General features: G+C 40.5%; 1 protein-coding gene across 1 annotated transcript in view; it reads right to left on the reverse strand.

Annotated features, from left to right (window-relative positions):
- IGSF10 (immunoglobulin superfamily member 10) overlaps positions 1-8,045 on the reverse strand; it is a 33,012-nt gene extending 24,967 nt beyond the window's left edge. Inside the window, exons 1-3 of the mRNA XM_072618308.1 lie at positions 7,799-8,045; positions 7,014-7,249; positions 5,584-5,778 (exon numbers count right to left, since the gene is read on the reverse strand). Coding sequence (XP_072474409.1) covers positions 5,584-5,777 — 194 coding nt within the window. The 5' untranslated portion in view covers position 5,778; positions 7,014-7,249; positions 7,799-8,045. The remainder of the gene's footprint in view (positions 1-5,583; positions 5,779-7,013; positions 7,250-7,798) is intronic.
- Between the last annotated feature and the right edge of the window lie 10,555 nt (positions 8,046-18,600).

Raw genomic sequence — 18,600 nt, forward strand, 5'->3', positions numbered from 1 at the left:
CAAGTAATTCACTGGGGAAATGCCTCCAAAATGGAAAAAGAATAAGACAATAGAAGGTTACTCTCTTGGTGAGCAGGCATTTTCTTCCATCCTTTCAGATGAGAAAGAACAATGCATACCATCAGTCAAGCTTTCTGCATCCAAAACCTCCAAAATAAATATAAACAAATATTCAATTGTCTCAGGCCATGGAAGAGCTCAAAAAAAAAAGATTTTGAAAATCAAGTAAGAGAGGCAAAAGAAAAATTGGGAACAGGAATGAGAGCAATGCAAGAAAATCATGAAAAGCGAGTCGGCAGCTTGCTAAAGGAGACCCAAAAAATACTGAAGAAATTAACACCCTTAAAAACAGATTAACTCAAATGACAAAAGAGGCCCAAAAAGCCAATGAGGAGAATGCTTTCAAAAGCAGAATTAGCCTAATGGAAAAAGAGATTCAAAAAGCTCACTGAAGAAAATAGTTCTTTAAAAGTTAGAATGGAGCAGCTGGAAGCTAGTGACTTTATGAGAAACCAAGAAATTACAAAACAAACCCAAAAGAATGACAAAAAAAGAAGATAATGTGAAATATCTCATTGGAAAAATAACTGACCTAGAAAATAGATCCAAGAGAGACAGTTTAAAAATTATGGGACTACCTGAAAGCCATGATCAAAAAAAGAGCCTAGACATCATCTTTCATGAAATTATCAAAGAAAACTTCCCCTATATTCTGGAACCAGAGGGTAAAATAAATATTGAAAGAATCCACTGATGACCTTCTGAAAGAGATATGAAAAGAAAAACTCCTAGGAATATTGTGGCCAAATTCCAGACTTCCCAGGTCAAGGAAAAAATATTACAAGCAGCTAAAAAGAAATAATTTGAGTATCGTGGAAATACAATCAGGATAACACAAGATCAGGCAGCTTCTACATTAAGGGATCCAAGGGCTTGGAATATGATATTCCAGAAGTCAAAGGAACTAGGATTAAAACCAAGAATCACCCACGCAGCAAAACTGAGTATAATACTTCAAAGGAAAAAGTGATCATTCAGTGAAATAGAGGACTTTCAAACATTCCTGATGAAAAGACCAGAGCTGAAGAGAAAATTTGACTTTCAGACACAAGAATCAAGAGAAGCATGAATAGGTAAAAAGGAAAGAGAAATCATAAGAGACTTACTGAAGTTGAACTGTTTACATTCCTACATGGAAAGACAATATTTGTAACTCTTGAAACTTTTTTCAGTATCTGGGTAGTTGGTGAGATCACACACACACACACACACACACACACATACACACAGATATGTGTGTGTATATATATATATATATATATATCGAGAGAGAGAGAGAGAGAGAGAGAGAGAGGCAGGCAGAGAGGCAGAGAGCACAGGGTGAGTTGAATAGGAAGGGATTATATCTAAAAAAATAAAATTAAGGGGTGAGAGAGGAATATATTGGGAGGAGAAAGGGAGAAATGGAATGGGGCAAATTATCTCTCATAAAAGAGGCAAGAAAAAGACTTTTCAATGGAGGGAAAAAGCAGGGAGTTGAGAGGGAAAACATGAAACTCTCCTCACATTTGACTCAAGGAAGGAATAAAATGCACACTCATTTTGGTATAAAAAAATCTATCTTACACCACAGGAAAGTAGGGGAGAAGGGGATAAGTAGGGTGTGGGGGGATGATAGAAGGGAGGGCAAATGACAGGAGGGGGTAATTAGGAGTAAACACTTTTGGGGAGGGATAAGGTCAAAAGAGAGAATAGAATAAATGGGGGGGGGCAGGATAGAATGGAGGGAAATATAGTTAGTCTTTCACAACATGACTATTATGGAAGTCTTCAGCAACACTACACATATATAGCCTATATTGAATTGCTTGCCTTCTCAGTGGGGATGGGTGGGGAGAGAAGTTGGAACTCAAAGTTTTAGGAACGATTGTGGAGAATTGGTTTTATTTGTAACTGGGAAATAAGAAATACAGGCAATGGGGTATAGAAATACATCTAGCCCTACAAGAAAATAGAGAAGATGGGGATAAGGGAAGGGAGGGGTGTGATAGAAGGGAGGGTAGATTGGGAGAAAGGGTAATCAGAATGCATGGTGTTTTGGGGTGGGGATTTGAGAGATGGGGAGAAAATTTGAAACTCAAAATCTTGTGTAAATGAATGTTGAAAACTAAAAATAAATAAATTGGAAAAAAATAAAGATGTTTCAATAACATAAATCAATGGCCACAACAAAAAAAGCCAAAGGAACTTAGAAATCCCCTCATCCAGCAAACACATTTCTTTGCTAACTAGAGAGATGTGGCAGCTAAGTATGAAACTGGTTTAGAATATTAACTTGTTTGTAAAATTTTCAAGAGGAAATTTACTTCCTTGGACAAGTGATTCAAACTACACACACACACACACACACACACACACACACACACACACACCAGGCTTTCCTGTAAAATGAGGGGGTTTGACTAGAAGATCCTGAAATCTTTTCCAGTTCTTTATCTATGATTCTAAGACCCTATCATCATGAGCAATATTACCTCACCAAACAGCCAGGATTTCTGATTCCAAGACTAGTACATTATCCACTATACTAATGCTGCTCTGTATCTCCTTCAGTACCTAGGGACATGGTCTGGCCACCCCTCCTCTTTCTCCCCCTCCCCCAATCAGGAATGTTAAGAAGAAAACAAAAACTCTTAAAAATTACTGAAACCAGGGGCAGAACCAAGATGGTGGTGTAAAAGCAGGGACCTGATTGAGTTCTCCTCCCAACCCCTCAAAAAACCTATACAAAATGACTGTAAACTAAGTCTAGGTCAGCAGGAATCACAAAATGACAGACTGAAGCAAATTTCTAGGTTAAAACAATCTGGAAGGTTGACAGGAAGGGTGTATCACACCAGGCTAGGAGCAGAATGCAAAATTCATAGTTCAGTGTTGGCCAAGCTGGCATGGACAGAATGAGAGCAGGCCTTAGGGACTAAATAGCTGGCAGCTATGGCAGTTTCCAGTTTCTCAACCCACAAATGCCAAAGACAGCTTCAAAGGTCAGTGTCAAGGGTCTCCCACCTGACTGAGAGGGGAGTCTGGGTCCTGGCATCAGCATGGCAGCAGCCACTGCCAAAGAGGCAGCTGCTTCTGGAACCTTCCACTTAGCAAAGAGCTCAAAAGTCAAGTAATTGGTTGGGAGGATGAGCAAACAGGGGAGAAAAAATAGATTATAGATTCTTGCTTTATCTGTGAAAAGATGTTTTCTTATGTCATTGGTGATGAGGAAGATCAAGGCAAGCAACCAGAAGAAAGCAACAAAATTGAAGCTCCTGCACCCAAAGCCTTCCAAAAAAATATGAATTAGCTTTAGGCCCTGGGAGAACTCAAAAAGGATTTTGAAAATCAAGTAACAGAAGTAGAGGAAATACTGGGAAGAGGAATGAGAGTGATGCAAGAAAATCATGAAAAATGAATCAACAACTAAAGGAGACCCCCAAAAATGCTGAAGAAAATAACACCTTTAAAATTAGACTAACCTAAATGGCAAAAGAGGTCCAAAAAGCCAATGAGCAGAAGAATGCCTTAAAAAGCAGAATGGGTCAAATGGAAAAAGAGGACCAAAAGCTCACTGAAGAAAGTAATTTCTTAAAAATTAGAATGGAGCAAATGGAAGCTAATGACTTCATGAGAAATCAAGAAATTATAAAACAAAAGCAAAAGAATGAAAAAATAGAAGACAATGTGCAGTATCTTATTGGAAAAACAACTGACCTGGAAAACAGATCCAAGGGAGATATTTTAAAAATTATTGGACTCCCTGAGAGCCATGATAAAAAAAAAGCTGAGACATCATCTTTCAAGAAATTATCAAGGAAAACTGTCCTGATATTCTAGAACCAGAGGGTAAAATAGATATTGAAAGAATCCACCAATCTCCTCCTGAAAGAGATCCCAAAAGGAAAACTCCTAAGAATATTGTAGTCAAATTCCAGAGTTCCCAGATCATAGAGAATATATTACAAGCAGTCAGAAAGAAACAATTTGAGTATTGTGGAAACACAATCAGGATAACACAAGATTTAGCAGCTTCTACACGAGGGATTGGAAGGCTTGGAATATGATATTCCATAGGTCACAATAGCTAGGATTAAAACCAAGAGTCACCTACCCAGCAAAACCGAGTAAAATACTTCAGGAGGGGAAATGAACATTCAGTGAAATAGAGGATTCTTGTTGAAAAGACCAGAGCTGAATAGAAAATTTGATTTTCAAATATAAGAATCAAGAGAAGCATGAAAAGGTAAACAGGAAATAGAAAGGGACTAATTAAAGTTGAACTGTTTACATTCCTACATAGACAGATGATATTTGTAACTCATGAGACCTTTCTCAGGATTAGGGTAGTTAGAAGGAATATATTCATGTCTCTCTATATGTATGTTTGTATGTATATGTATGCATGTGTGTGTGTGTATATGTATATATATATATAGAGAGAGAGAGAAAGAGAGACAGACAGACAGACAGACAGAGACAGAGAGAAAGACAGAGACAGAAGGCACAGGGTGAGCTGAATATGAAAGAATGGCATCTAAAAAATAAAGTGTTGGGAGGAATGTACTGGGAGAAAGAGAAAGGGAGAGGTAGAATGTAGTAAATCATCTCATATAAAAGAGGCAAGAAAGAGCTTTTACAATGGAGGGGAAGAGGGAGAAGGCAAGAGGGAATAAATGAGTCTTACTTTCATCAGATTTGGCTTCAGGAGGGAATATATATATGTATATATTATATGGATATATTATATGGATATGTGTGTGTACAATATATCAATTTATCTTATCCTACAGGAAAGCAGGGAGGAAGCACATAAGAGAGGGGGATAATAGAAGGGACGGCAGAGTGAGGGAAGGGGTAATCAGAAACAAACACTTTGGCAGAGGGACAGGTCAAAGGAGAGAATAGAGTAAATAGAGGGTGGGACAAGATAGAGGGAAATGTAGTTAGTCTTTCACAACAGGACTGCCATGGAAGCATTTTGCATGACTACACGTGGGTAACCTATATCTAATTGCTTGCTTTCTCAATGAAGGTAGGTGGGGAGGCAGGAAGGGAGAGAATGCAGAACTCAAAGCTTTAAAAATGAATGTTAAAAATTATTTTTACATGCACCTAGGAAATAAGCTATATAGGCAAGGGGGTACAGAAATCTATCTTGCTCTAGGAGGGAAGGGAATAAGGGGTGGTGATAGAAGGGAGGGTTGATTGGAGGAAAGGGTAATCAGAATACATGTTGTCCTGGGATGGGGGAGGGGGAGAGGGGGAGAAAATTTGAAATTCAAAATTTTGTGGCAGTGAATGTTGGAAACTAAAAGTAAATAAATTTTTAAAAATTACTGAAACCAGGTTTTGGTTAGTTCTTACACTGTCCATTTCCAGAGACTGAAAACAACATTAAGCTGTTATTTCCCATTTCTTAAAAAACTGGGATTCTCTTTATTAGTGGCTTCCTGATGAAGCTGACATAATTCTTCCTTGCTCAAGGAAGCTCAGACTTTGTGAAGACTTACAAAGAGAAGAGGGGAGTGTTTCACCTACCCTAGGTTGATGCGTTCTGCATTGGCAGGGATGGTATCTGGGATGGCAGTGAGGTACCGGAACGTGCAGTGAACCTCTGTCGGGATATAACAGGCACATCGGCGGGGGCAGGCACTGCCATAGGGAAGGGTGGCCAGGCAGACACTGACCAGAGAGACCAACAAGGGAGGGAGCTCTTTGCCTTTTACTTTCATCCTGAAATAACATCTCTGTCAGCAAGGACAAGTACAGATAGCCAGACCCCAGCATACTCCCTTCTCCCCCCACCTTCCCAGAAGATAAGTACAACTGGTCAGTCTTGCCCACAACATTCATGACAGACTTGTTCTTGAGGAATCTCTACTATCTCCTATCCTCAAACAGAGTTCTGTCATCTAGAGGAATATTTATCATCAAGAAAATTTCTTCACAGCTTCTCACTTTCTTAATGAAAAGCAACAGGAGGAACATGTTATTTAGGAGTTGTTAAAAAGTGAAACTGGAGAGTTTAATGAGAATCCAGTTATCACTGAATCTCACTGTGTGTTATTGGGAGTGTTTGTAAATTGTCTATGCCTGGGCCCTGGCCAGGCAGAACACGTAGGCTGCTTTATTGCCAAATAATGACTATGAACAATAGTGAGGGTTCGGATGGGACTGAAGCAGCCTTCAGTGTTGGGCTGCAGAAAGAAATTCAGACTTTGCAAGTGTAATCCTGCCCTGGATTCATAGAGAATATCCCAGCCAAGACTTTCTCTCTGTTATAACCTCTTTCTCCTCTTCTTCCTCCTTCTATCTCCTCTTCCTCTAAATGCTATTGCTGCTCTGTGGATTACGACCAGGAGTAAGAGGCACAGAATCCCTCACTGGGAGTCACTTTTGTGGCCGAAATGTTGGCTCAGTATCAGCAGCCAAACCTAATTTACCTCCCCAGTCTAAGGGTTGCCCTGAACCCTTCATGATGCTTATCTGATGGAAATGATTCTTACAAGATGTTTAGGAAGCTTCCATGAATTGTTTCCTTCAATGTCTGGCTCTCTCTGTGTGTGCCTTTAGCTATATAACTTAGTTGAAAAAGCACTGATGTCAGTGCTCATTTGCTGTTAAACTTTGTGTAGTGAGGAAGCTAACTAACCAGGTTTCGAAAACAGAGATGTAGGTGCTTTCAATAATTGATTACTGAACATTTCATAACCACTTTATGTTTGGAAATAGCCTTCCCATCCCCCAACCCCACCCCCATGTATACTTAGGTTAGTAAAGGCATAGTCAGCTTGGAATGAACTCCTGGGTTGGAGACTAGAAGAATGTAAAGGCATTAGACCCCCAGATCGGGCACAAAACGGGAATGATTTGGAAGAGAATCAAAGAAGAGAGGTTAAAAGGGGAGAAAAGGAATTTTGCAAAAGCTGCACACCATATGCAAGGAGAGAGAGAGGAGCTGACAATACCTGAGAATCGGATTTTTTTGTATGGCAGCTCAGTCTTTCCCAGTCATTGACTCTTCCTGTGAGATAGGCAGAAATTGACTAGGAGGAGAATAATTCTCTGACCCAAAGGTGCAGGATGCTTGAAGAGGTCCTTCTGCTTAGCAGACAAATAATTAATACTCCAGTCAGAAAGAGAGAGGCGCAGCTTCGGGGTGATGCATGTGCCCCGAGTAATTGCAGGGAAAGTGATGTTTTAGCTGAAGAAATATTTAAAAGAAAGTATAGTTCTTTTTGGTTTATTCTTTCTCCCTGGACAAAGTTTTGTTTTGTATTGTTTTTCAATAGTGCACTCCAAATTTTCCTTGTATTTCCATTTTAATGCCACTATCGATGTCTCTGCCCCCACTCCACCCCGCGGCCGGGTCCCAGCAGCTTCACCTCAAATTCTAAATCCTGAAAACTCACACAGGTTCCAAAAATGTGGGTCTCCACCTATTGTTCCCCTTTTCTGTGAAAGTTTCTTGAGCCTGGCTTCAGTCACTGAAACAGAGGGAGTTTCCCTTCTTGCTTTCGGACTCTCTTGACTTTCTCCCCAATGTGTCCTCCCATCACCCCCTTCCGTCTCCCTCCCCTCTCTTCCTCCCTCTCTCCTGCTTGCTCCCTCTTCTCCCTCTCTCTCTTTCCACAAAGTCCCTACTCTCCAGACTGATCTTACCACATTGCCACTTTAGACCCTGTTCAACCACGTCCCGCCCCTCCTCCTCCTATACCTTGCAAGAAAATGATTGGAGGACTTTTTACCTTACCTCTTTGTCCAAGCAGCCAATAGGCTGATGCGTTTCCAGCTGCGGTTCGGGCTGTGCAAGGATAGAGGGCTCTAAGGCAACTCCTGGAGCTGAAGAAACTGTCAAAAATGTGCAGAGCCAGTGAATGAAGGTCTGGGAGGGAGGAACTCACTGGGGAAGTGACATGCGTGTCTGGGGGATTTTACTGAGGGGCCCCAGAGTGCACAGATAATAAACGGCTGCAGTCAGTTTGTTTGGGTTTTCCCAGAGTGTTCGAAAAGTCTGTCCACATGGCAGTGGGCACTATTCCTTTCAGAATGATTCTCAGGCTCCCAAGAATGCAGTTTCTCCGGGAAAAGCCTTGCTAAAATAGGCTGGAAACCATATGGGGGAAGCTTGGCAGAGAGTCTAGCATGCTAGACTTGGACTTAAGAAAGCCTGGGTTCAAATATTGTTCCTGACACTCAGTTTAACCCTGGAGAAGTCAGTTCAACTCTCTGGGGCTCAGTTTCCTCCTCTATAAAATGGGGACAATATTCCTTTTATTTTTTAAGTATCTTTCTTAACAGAGATTTGTGAGGTTCAAATGCATTACCATATACCTAAAGCACTTTAATTTAAAGCTTCCACATGTATGCCATGTGGAATATTATAATGTTATATTATAATATAATATTATATATTATAATTATATAATATTATATATATTATATAATATTATAATACATATAATATGTAATATAACATTATATACAATATTATAATGTAGCATTATAATATTATTACACCAGTAAGTGTTTGAGAGGCAGCCTGGCATAATAGAGTTCCAACTTTGGACTCCATTCTCACCTCTAATATGCAGTATCCTATTTGTATTACTGCTGAAGCTCTTGGGGCCTCAGCCCCCTCTTTCAAATTGCTTGTTAGAGTAGAATTGTTGATTTGTATCTAAGGAAAGGATTTCCATATCTGGGGGTTTGCTCTTCTGATGAAATCACCAGTCCAGTGTGGACCACGAATGAATGCAACAGGGAGAACACAAGATTTGGAGACCACCAGAACACCTTTTCCCTTGGTCTCCATGTAGTCTCCATGTAGTTAGAGCCTAAACATTTTTCCCCTCTCACCATCACCAAGGATTGTTCTTAGCTCTCTGTATCCCTCATGAACTTTGGTGAAAGGAATAGGTGGTAGTGTTACAAATAACAGGTTCTGTTGATACTTTCAGGTTTGAAATACCAATTTACCCAGATGTGGGATTATGAATTTAGAGTTAAAAAGACTTTGGAGGTCAAATTCTTCTTTTTACAGAAGTTAGGTAACTTACTCAAGACCACACAACACCCATGTCTTGGGTTTCTGTCCTCTTGGTCAGTTGTTGGCAGGATGTTATGCAAAATGTCCTGGACTTGAAGTGGGAATACCTGCAGCCACACTTAGTAGTTGGGTGATTTAGACACATTGCCTAACCTTGGAGCATTTGCTCCCTCATCTGCATTATGGGGTTAATGATAGTTGTATTAACTGCTTCACATGGTTGCTATGAATCAAATGCTTCAGAAACCTATGAAATTGTGAGTTTTCATGTTAGATGTGGAGAAGGAAGTAAAAGGCAAACTGCTTGCTATTAATTAGCAATCATTAGCAGAATCAAATTTCTCTGGGTATCATATTCTATATTTCCCATATTTCTGTTAGGAAAAAAACTGGACTACAGAAGAATTAGGGCTTGATTTAAGGTCAAAGGACCTGAGTTCAAATACCAGCTGTTCTGCTTCCTACCTGTATGACCTTAAATAAGTCATATAATATCTGTGCCTCACTTTCCTCATCTGAAAAATTCAGGGGTTGGACTAGATGACCTACATGACCCCTTCCAGTTCTAGACCTATGATCCTATGGTCTGAAATCTGAACCATAGAAAACTAGAGAATTAAACAAACAAACAATGTTTTTAGATATTATAAGTTTAGTGGTTATGAGGTAAAACCTTGTGGAACTCTAGCCGGCTAATAAACACTTGTGGATGTCTATGGGAAAGTGGAAAAAATATCCAGAGCTTCAGGAAATGAGGTAGGACTGGGAGTTACCAGTGGTAATGGGGAGCAGACAGGGAAACAGCAGGAAAGTGGAAGAGTGAGGATGAAAAAGAAGTTCCTATTCTCAAGGCAAGACAATACTGTCTAAAGCCAATCCCCTTATGCAATGATGAAGGGACAGTGTGGTATGGCGAAAAGAACATTGTATTTGGTGTGACTTACTACCTGTTGAGCAAGCCATTAACTCCTCTGGGCCTTGGTTTCCTCATCTGTAAAATACAAGGATTGGAATCAGTGATCCATTAAGTTGATCCCAATTCTAAAATCTTAAAATCCTGGGATCCTAAGAACCATGCCAATGTAGAATGATAGATGATTAAGGTTTGGAAAGGAGCTCTAAGTTCCCATGAGAAGTCTTTAATGCACACAGAAGTTTTGAAAATCACTGATTTTTTTCTATAATTTTAAATCACAGTTGCTATTAGCTCTCATCGTGCCTTCACAAAAGTGGGATGTTTTGGATGCAATTCCAGAATATTTGTGGTTTTCCATCCTTCTTCATAGCCAGCAACTAGTCCGTCTCCCCCATCATACTACTGCTAGAGAGCTAGACTTTGCGTTCTTGAGCCAATTTCCACTTGAGGTTTGGTCTGTTACTCCCCAAACTAAAACCTACAGCAAACTATAAAATGATCATCCTGTTCCATGCATAGCTTTTGTGTCTGATGATGAGTGACCTGGGATAAACTTCTTTTATCTATTTGTAGCGGTATCTGACCATTATTCTGGATTTTAGGGGGGGGGATCATAATTACCATAAGAAGTAATATTTTCTCCAACCGCCTTGTATCACTCTAGCCCTTTCATATATTTGCCATTTTTCTTTATTCCTTCAGATTTAATAGCTACAGTATAGCAAATTATCGGGTGCCCTCTCCTATTTCATTTTTTCAAGAAATCAGTTCTGTTGTTCAAGGACAACAATCCATCTATGTAGTAAGTTGTCCAGAGTGATTTTTTGTCTTTTTTCTCTTGTCTGTTTCTTCATTGGGCAGCTAGGTGACCCAGTGGATAGAGTGTCAGGCCAGGAGTCAGAAAAACTCATCTTCCTAAGTCCAAATCTGACCTTAGACACTTACTAGCTGTGTGACCCTGAACACTGTTTGCCTCAGTTTCCTAATCTGTAAAATGATATGGAAAATGAAATGCAAACTACTCCAATCTCTTTGCCGAGAAAGCCCCAAATGGGATTATGAAGAGTCAGAAATAATTGAACAACCACAAAATTCTTTCATTTTTATTCAATAATAAATAAGAGCCCCAAATGATTACAAGTGTCTCGCTCTTGATGGTATCTCTTTCAGAAGGGGGAGAAGAACAAGTTAATTTTCCATTTGACCTCTTTTAGGGTTGCTCTGGAACCAAGTTTGGTATGAAAGAAGAATTGGAATTCCTTACTGAAATGAATTTTTCTATTATCTAGAATTTCTTTATCTGTGCTTTCCCTGACCCCAATTTTAAGCATATAATATGGCATTGACAGCACATCCACCATTTTCAGAATATTTGTTGTTGACTTCATGAAGTAAAGATCTTCATATCCATTTTTCTCAATAGTCAATGGATAGCCTGGTATCACAGTTGGCATCCATTGGGACCAGCTGCTTATCTGCTTTCAGCTTTCTTTTGTTCCATTTGTTTCTCCTTTTGTGAGATGGAGTCTTTGTTGCCAAACAAGGGTAACAATCCTCCCCAAGAGAGAAGGGTTACATCTAGATCACTGCAGCTGCTGAAGACACCATCATCCTCCCAGTCACCCAAGCTTGAAATCTAGAAATCACACTCGACTCCTCACTTTTTCACACACACACACGCACACACACACACATACACACACACGCACACACACCCCTGACCCCATCCACTCAGTTGTCAAGTCTTATTGATTTTCCCTTCATAACATGCCCCTTTCTCCCCTCTGACACTGCCCTCACCCTGATGCAAGCTCTCATCACTTCACACCTGGACTTTTGCAATAGCCTACTGCTGGCTGGTCTCCTTGCCACAACTCTCTCCTCTCTCTAATCTATTCTTTCCCTCTGGCCCAAGTGATTTTCCTAAAGCATAGGTCTAATCATGTCACCCGTTTCTACTCAATGAACTCCAGCAACTCTCCATTACCTCCATCTGTCTCTAGATCTGTGACCTCAGTTTTGTTAATAGCCTTAATAAGGGAGCCATCACCAGTCATCCTGAGCTATGTCTTGCCACTAGAATCCAATGACTCTGGAGGAGAAAGTGAGGCTGGTGACTTTGCACAGCTCCGCCTCACTTATATCCAATTCACTTGCAAGTCAAGACATCACCTTTGTGATGTCATTGGTCCTTTTCAAGGACAAAGGATGAACAAAAACCACAGCCTTAGTAATAATAGCTAGCATTTGTATAGTACTGTAAAGTTTGCAAAGCAATCCACAAATAGTATATAATTTTATCCACAAAAGAGTCCTGGGAGGTAGGTGCCATTATCATCTCCATTTTACAGAGAAAAACTGAAGCAAACAAAGGTTAAGTGATTTACCCAGGGTCACCCAGCTATATCTGAGACTGAATTTGAACTCAGGTCTTCCTGACTCAAGGTTTAGCACTCTCTGCCCCACACAGCCTAGTTGCCTGAGTTCTCATTGACCAGTGGGTCAAAGATTTCCAAGTCAATGAAGTATCTGTCACCAAAGATATTCTGTAATGCCTCAGGAAATAGGTATTAGGGGTTCCATGATTATAATTGTCCCATGAGCAAAAGAGAGTAGCAGTATAAAGTAGCCATCAATGTCTTGTGCTCATGTTCTAAGTGTAAGCAGAGACTTGAGTTGGCACTGGTTCAAGGGCTTGGGGGCCCGGGATGCACAATAGCTGGCCTCACTAGCTGCCCTGTCAGGAGATTTTATTGAAAGAACAACTTCTAGGTGGTTTCTGAGGTCAGCCACAGAAGCGGGGAAGGAGTATAAGGAACATTGAGGAGGCTCTCTCTCCAACACATGTTCTGGGCTTCTGGATTTTTCATTGTTATAGGTCTTCTTCAGGTCTGAATTTCATCAACAGGGATGAGACCTGGTTGCCTCTGTCATTGGGACACACATGGCCAAGCTATCAGACATGCTCAGATCTGGGATGTTGTCACTTCCCTCATCTGATCATAAGCCAGAAGAATTGAAGAGCCTGTCAAGTAAGAAAAAAATCCCCCCTTCACCTATCTCCTTCTACCCCCCACTTTGTTCTGAGTTTTTGTCTTTCATTTACTTACGTAAGTCATAAGGCAAATATTCACTACTCCCAAGACTTTAGAACTCTGCTCGTAACCATTCTCACTGGTGAGATAATTTAATGGCAGAAAGTAGAAGCAAAGCTTCATGTAACTAAGCCAAAGTGATGCTACAAAGTCACTGTAAGTCAGAACTGGAAGACAGTGGAGAGCTCATTGATTCCAACCCGCTTATTTTACAAATGAGAAAAACTGAGGTCCAGAATGGGTGAGTGATTTATCCAAGTCACACAGATAGTTAGTGAAGGAGTCAAGACTAAAACCCAGGTTTTCTGTCTCCTTGGCTAGTATCCTAGCTATTATTAGTTGAAAGAGCACTGGGCTTATAATCCAAAGACTTGGGTTCAAATCTTGCCTCATCTACTTACTACCTATGTTATCTTGGACAAGTCATTTCATTGGCTTGATTATTGTTTAAGTTGGAAGTCACCTTAGAGGCCACTTAGAGGCCTCCATTTTATAGATCAGGAAACTGAGGCTGAGAAAACTTAATAAATTGCCCAAGATCACATAGCTAGTCAGTGTCAGAGGTAGGATATTAGCTCACATCTTTCTGACTCCAAGATCGGCATTCTACCCACCTACCTGCAGTATAATTGTGAATTAGACAGTAATAATAACAATGATGATGAGGAAGAGGAGGAGGAGGAGAAGGAGGATGAGAAGGAGGATGATAACTTGCATTTATATCAAGGCTTGAGGTTTTTGAAGTGCTTCCATTCCAACAACTCTGTGAGATTGGAAGGACAAATATTATTAGACCCATTTTATAAATGAGGAAACTGAAATTGCGAGAGTTTAGTGACTTGTTCAAGTTGTTGTTTGCCCTTCATTTTCCAAGAGGACGAATGATAATAATATTAATAATATGAAATAATTAATAATGACAAATTAGAGCACAGCAAAGGAGCTACAGGCTTTGAATCAGGAGGACCTCGGTTCAAATCTGGCCTCAGATACTTTCCAGCTGTGTAATCCTGGGCAAGTCACTTAAATCTCTGTTTACCTCAGTTTGCTAACTTGTAAAATGAGGATCATAATAGCACCTACTTCACAGGATTGTGAGGCTCAAAGGAGATAATTATTGTAAAGCACTAGTACAGTGCCTGGCAAATAGTGAGTGCTATATAAATATTAGCTATTATTATTAGCTAATTAATAATAATTGTTCTTGATATATTTTAATTGTAGTTTTTGCTAGTTTGTGTATTCCATAGAATTTATTTTGTACAAAAAGAAATACAAATGCCAATTCAAAATGGTCCTTTCAGGTTTTTAGAGATACATTTCGCACTTAACCAGTCATATACCTGAAATTCTTTTTCACCATGCAAGATGTAATCTGATTCTATCTCATGCTAAAGGGAACAGATCTTTACACATAGCCAGCCCCTGGCCACCCAGGCAGTTGTTAAATGTGAAAGCTTTTCTGTCCTTTGCTAAAGGAGAAAGGTACAACAGAGCTTTCCTTGTTAGAGCCAAGAATCAAAGCCATGACCTAGGAGCTCCTAAACTACGCCTCCCACAAATGCTGTTTTCTAGACCCATTCAGAGCATATGAAAAGTCCATCTATTAAAGTAACTGGGAAAACTATGACATATCTTCATTGCCATCATTGGTTATCATTTAAAGGACTGCCCTCAGTAACTAGAAAGGTATAAATCACTTGTGGAAAAAAAAAAAGAATTGCTATCCACATCCAGAGAAGCAGCTATGGGGTCTGAATACGGAGCAAAGCAGACTGTTTTCTTTGTTTTGTTTTGTTTCTTTCTCATGGTTCCTCTTATTCGCTCTAATTCTTCTATACAACATGACTAATGTGAAAATATATTTAATAGGAATGTGTATGTAGAGCCTAAATCAAATTGCATGCTGTCTTGGGGAAGGGAAGAGAATTTAAAACTTATGGAAGTGAATATTGAAAACTAACAATAAATAAATTCACTTGAAAAAAAAGAATTGCTTCCTTCAAGAAGTTAAAAATTGAATTTGGTATCAAATGGAAAGCAGCAGCGTGGTATTGTGGAAACAGAGATAGATCTGGAGACAAAGGATTCAAGTTTGAATTCCAACTCTAACATTACTACCTCTGTGACCATTGCTTCCTCTATAAGTCATGTAATCTTCCTGGACCTGAGTTTCCCCATCTGTAAAAGGAGAAGGTAGGACTAGATGACCTCTGAGGTGACTTCCAGCTCTGAATCCCATGAAGCTATGAATGTTAGTCTATCATTCAAACCCCTCCACTATCTGGTACTTCCCGATCTTTTCAGCTTTATCTCATATTACTCCCTTCCATACTTCGGGCACTCTGCAAGTGGGATGTTCTTTCTTCTGAAACAAGGGGCTCTCCCTTCTGTGCTTCTTGTCACTGTTCCCTGTTTTGGGAGTATTATCAAGACTATTCAGATTCCAAGTAGCAAAGTCTCTTATAGATCAACCTCGTTTTATAGTTGGGGATACTAAAACACAGAGGGGGCAGCTAGGTGGGTTAGCAGATAGAGAGTCCGATCAACACAACAGATCTTCAGTTTGGTAGACAGTCTAATATCTATTCCTTCCCAAACTTTCCCTAGAAGCCTGCCAAACACTGAGTTAGCTTTGGCAATGCATATGTCAACCTCATCATCTATGTGTATATCCCTGGAAAAAAAATCAGGCACCAAATTTTCCCTCCACTTTAGTCTTGGCTTGCAGCCTCTTCAAGCTAAATAATTTGCCCTCAGTGTGGTAGGTGACTTTGATGCCATGTTCATCCTCATTGAAGGTTTCTGACAACAATGCTGCAAACATGCTAAAAAGCATGGGAGCAAGCATATAGCCCTGCTTCACTCCATGGGTGACTGGGAAAGTGCAAGAACATCGTCCATTATCCAGAACCCTGGCAAATGAGCCATTGTGAAATTGATGTACAATACTGATGAACTTCTCTGGGCAACCAAATTTGACATAATTTTCCATAAGCCCCCATGACTGATTGTTTTAAAGACCTTGGTCTGATCAATGAATGTTGTGTACAGACCTCTGTTCTGCTCCTGGCTTTTTTCTTGAAGTTGTCAGGCAGCAAACACCATATTTACTGTTCCTCAGCCCTTTCTGAAACCACACTGACTCTCGGGTAGATGACCATCTTCCAGGTGAAGGGTCTGCCTATTAAGAAGGACTCCCGCCAGCAATGACTAAAAGAGAGACCCCTACCCCACCACTGTAATTGTCACAGGAAAATCTATTTCCTTTGCCTTTATAGAGATGGATAATGGAGGCATTCTTGAACTGCTGGAGGATAACCTCTTCTTGCCATATAGCCTGGAAAATTTCAGTCAGCTTTTGTATGAGCTTTTCTTTCAGCTTTCTGTATGAGCTTTTCTTTCAGCTTTCTGTATGAGTGGACCTCACTGCTTTGTAAATCTCAGTGGAAAGAGAGAGGTCCACAACTTCAGGAAACTCTGCCTCACTTAAATATAATTTATGCATGATTCAGAGACATTACCCTTTACCATTTTTACCTATCTCAAAGACCTTTGGTGATGGGCAAGTGTCAAAGCAGCAGGTGCAGATACACTGGGAGGTGTAGTCACAGCCTTGCACACAGGTAGCCCAGGCTATAGGGTCATCTCACTGGACTGAAGCAGCAATGAGATTCAGTAGCCTCTTGGGTGTCTGAGCAACCTTTTAAGGACCACATTGTTCACCTCCAGTGTAAGGAAGAGGCTAGAAAAGGTGCCCTAAAATTATCTGCTTTATCCAACCCTAGCCTATTTACCATGGAAAGTGGGGGTCTCACCCTGCAGTTGAAACATACATAAAAGGTTCAAAAACTTCTACAAAGATGATTCCCTTCTTATGGACAACATGAAATCCAGCATACCTGAAAGATGAATAGCTCTTGTTGTGAGAGAATTCAGCAGTTATCACCAGAAATGCATGATCAGCTTTGCCTCTGAGTTAGAATGCACTAAGCGCTGGTAGAATAATTGATGGATTTTTTGAGGTTGCTCTTTGACTTGTCACAGCAGACAAGTTGTTCCCTATCCATTTGTTGAAGGAAATTGTGAACTGTGTGATGGGGAAGCTTATGAGCATGGACAGAGTACTCAAATAATGCAATTCTCACATGGAATTTGGAGAAGACAATCTGATGATGCTTCTGGGTCTGCTAATCTAATATAATGAGGACTGTTGGCTGGTTAGCTACATCACCAGAACTGGGATCCATTCAAAAAGGCACTATCAGCCAAGACCAGTCTCTCAGCATGGCTCTTTCCACACTTGCTGGACCTGAAGAAATAGGACAAATTTCTGAGGGCCTCTAGCTCGAGTAGGGATTTCAGCCCCTCTCTCACACAAAGCTGGCATAAAGCCAAAAGCACAGGGCCCTGCAACATCTGTTGAGTCCATTCTAAAGGATATGGAAGATGGCTACAACCATTTGAGCATCAAAAGACCAAGAGAAAAGATTAGCCATCAGGAGGTTTAGGAGTGGATTCTTTGCCAGGTGTTGTCATATATGAAAGCCCTGAGCAATAGTGCAGATGCACTAACCCCTTACACAGTGGTTATACCTCATTTAGAAGTGAATTTGGTGGGATGAATATTATAGAAAGACTACATTAAACTTCAGCTCATTTTCCTCAAGGACTAATGTGATGTACTGGAAGTTTACCCCTCACCCAACTCTGGTGTTGGTTGGTTAGTTGGTTGGTGGTTGTCCTTCGTTCTCAAAGAGGACCAAAATGACATCACCATGATAAAGTGAAATTTCAGTGTGTCCAACTGAATGATCAGACCAATACAAGCTCGGAATGCTCTACCACAGGTTGGGCACAGATAGTAGGTATGAATATTTGGGGTGGATACTCCAAATTGTGCATCCTATGTTTCCTTTGTGCTGTCTCAATTCTGCTTTGCTCATAGAGCACAGTACCCTTTCTGATATGGGCATGCCATGCTGAGCAGTCCTGTGCCAGTGTCTCCCCTGTTGCACAGTCAGATCCAGAGTTCTTGAGAGAGATCTTGAGAATGTCCTTGTATCGTTTTTTTTTTTTTTTGACCACCATGTGATCGCCTGTCTCATGTGAGTTTTCCATAAAATAGTGGTTTTGGCAAGCATACATTTTGCATTCGACCAATGTGGCCAGCCCATCAGAATTGCACTCTCTGAAACATTGTTTGAATGCTTAGCAGTTCAGCTTGAGCAAGTGTTTCCGTGTCTGGTAGCTTATCCTGCCAGGTGATCCTCAGAATCTTCCTAAGACAGTTCAAATGGAAGCAACTCAGTTTCTTGGCATGGTGTTGGTAGACTGTCCATGCTTCACAGGCATACAACAATGAAGTCAGTACAATGGCTCTGTAGACCTTCAGTTTGGTAGTCAGTCTAATGCCACTTCTCTCCCAAACTTTTCTTCAGAGCCTCCCAAACACTGAACTAGCTCTGGAAGTGCACGCACCAACCTCATTGTCA

Source organism: Notamacropus eugenii, chromosome 6, assembly GCF_028372415.1.
Source record: "Notamacropus eugenii isolate mMacEug1 chromosome 6, mMacEug1.pri_v2, whole genome shotgun sequence".
NCBI classification, from domain to species: Eukaryota; Metazoa; Chordata; class Mammalia; order Diprotodontia; family Macropodidae; genus Notamacropus; species Notamacropus eugenii.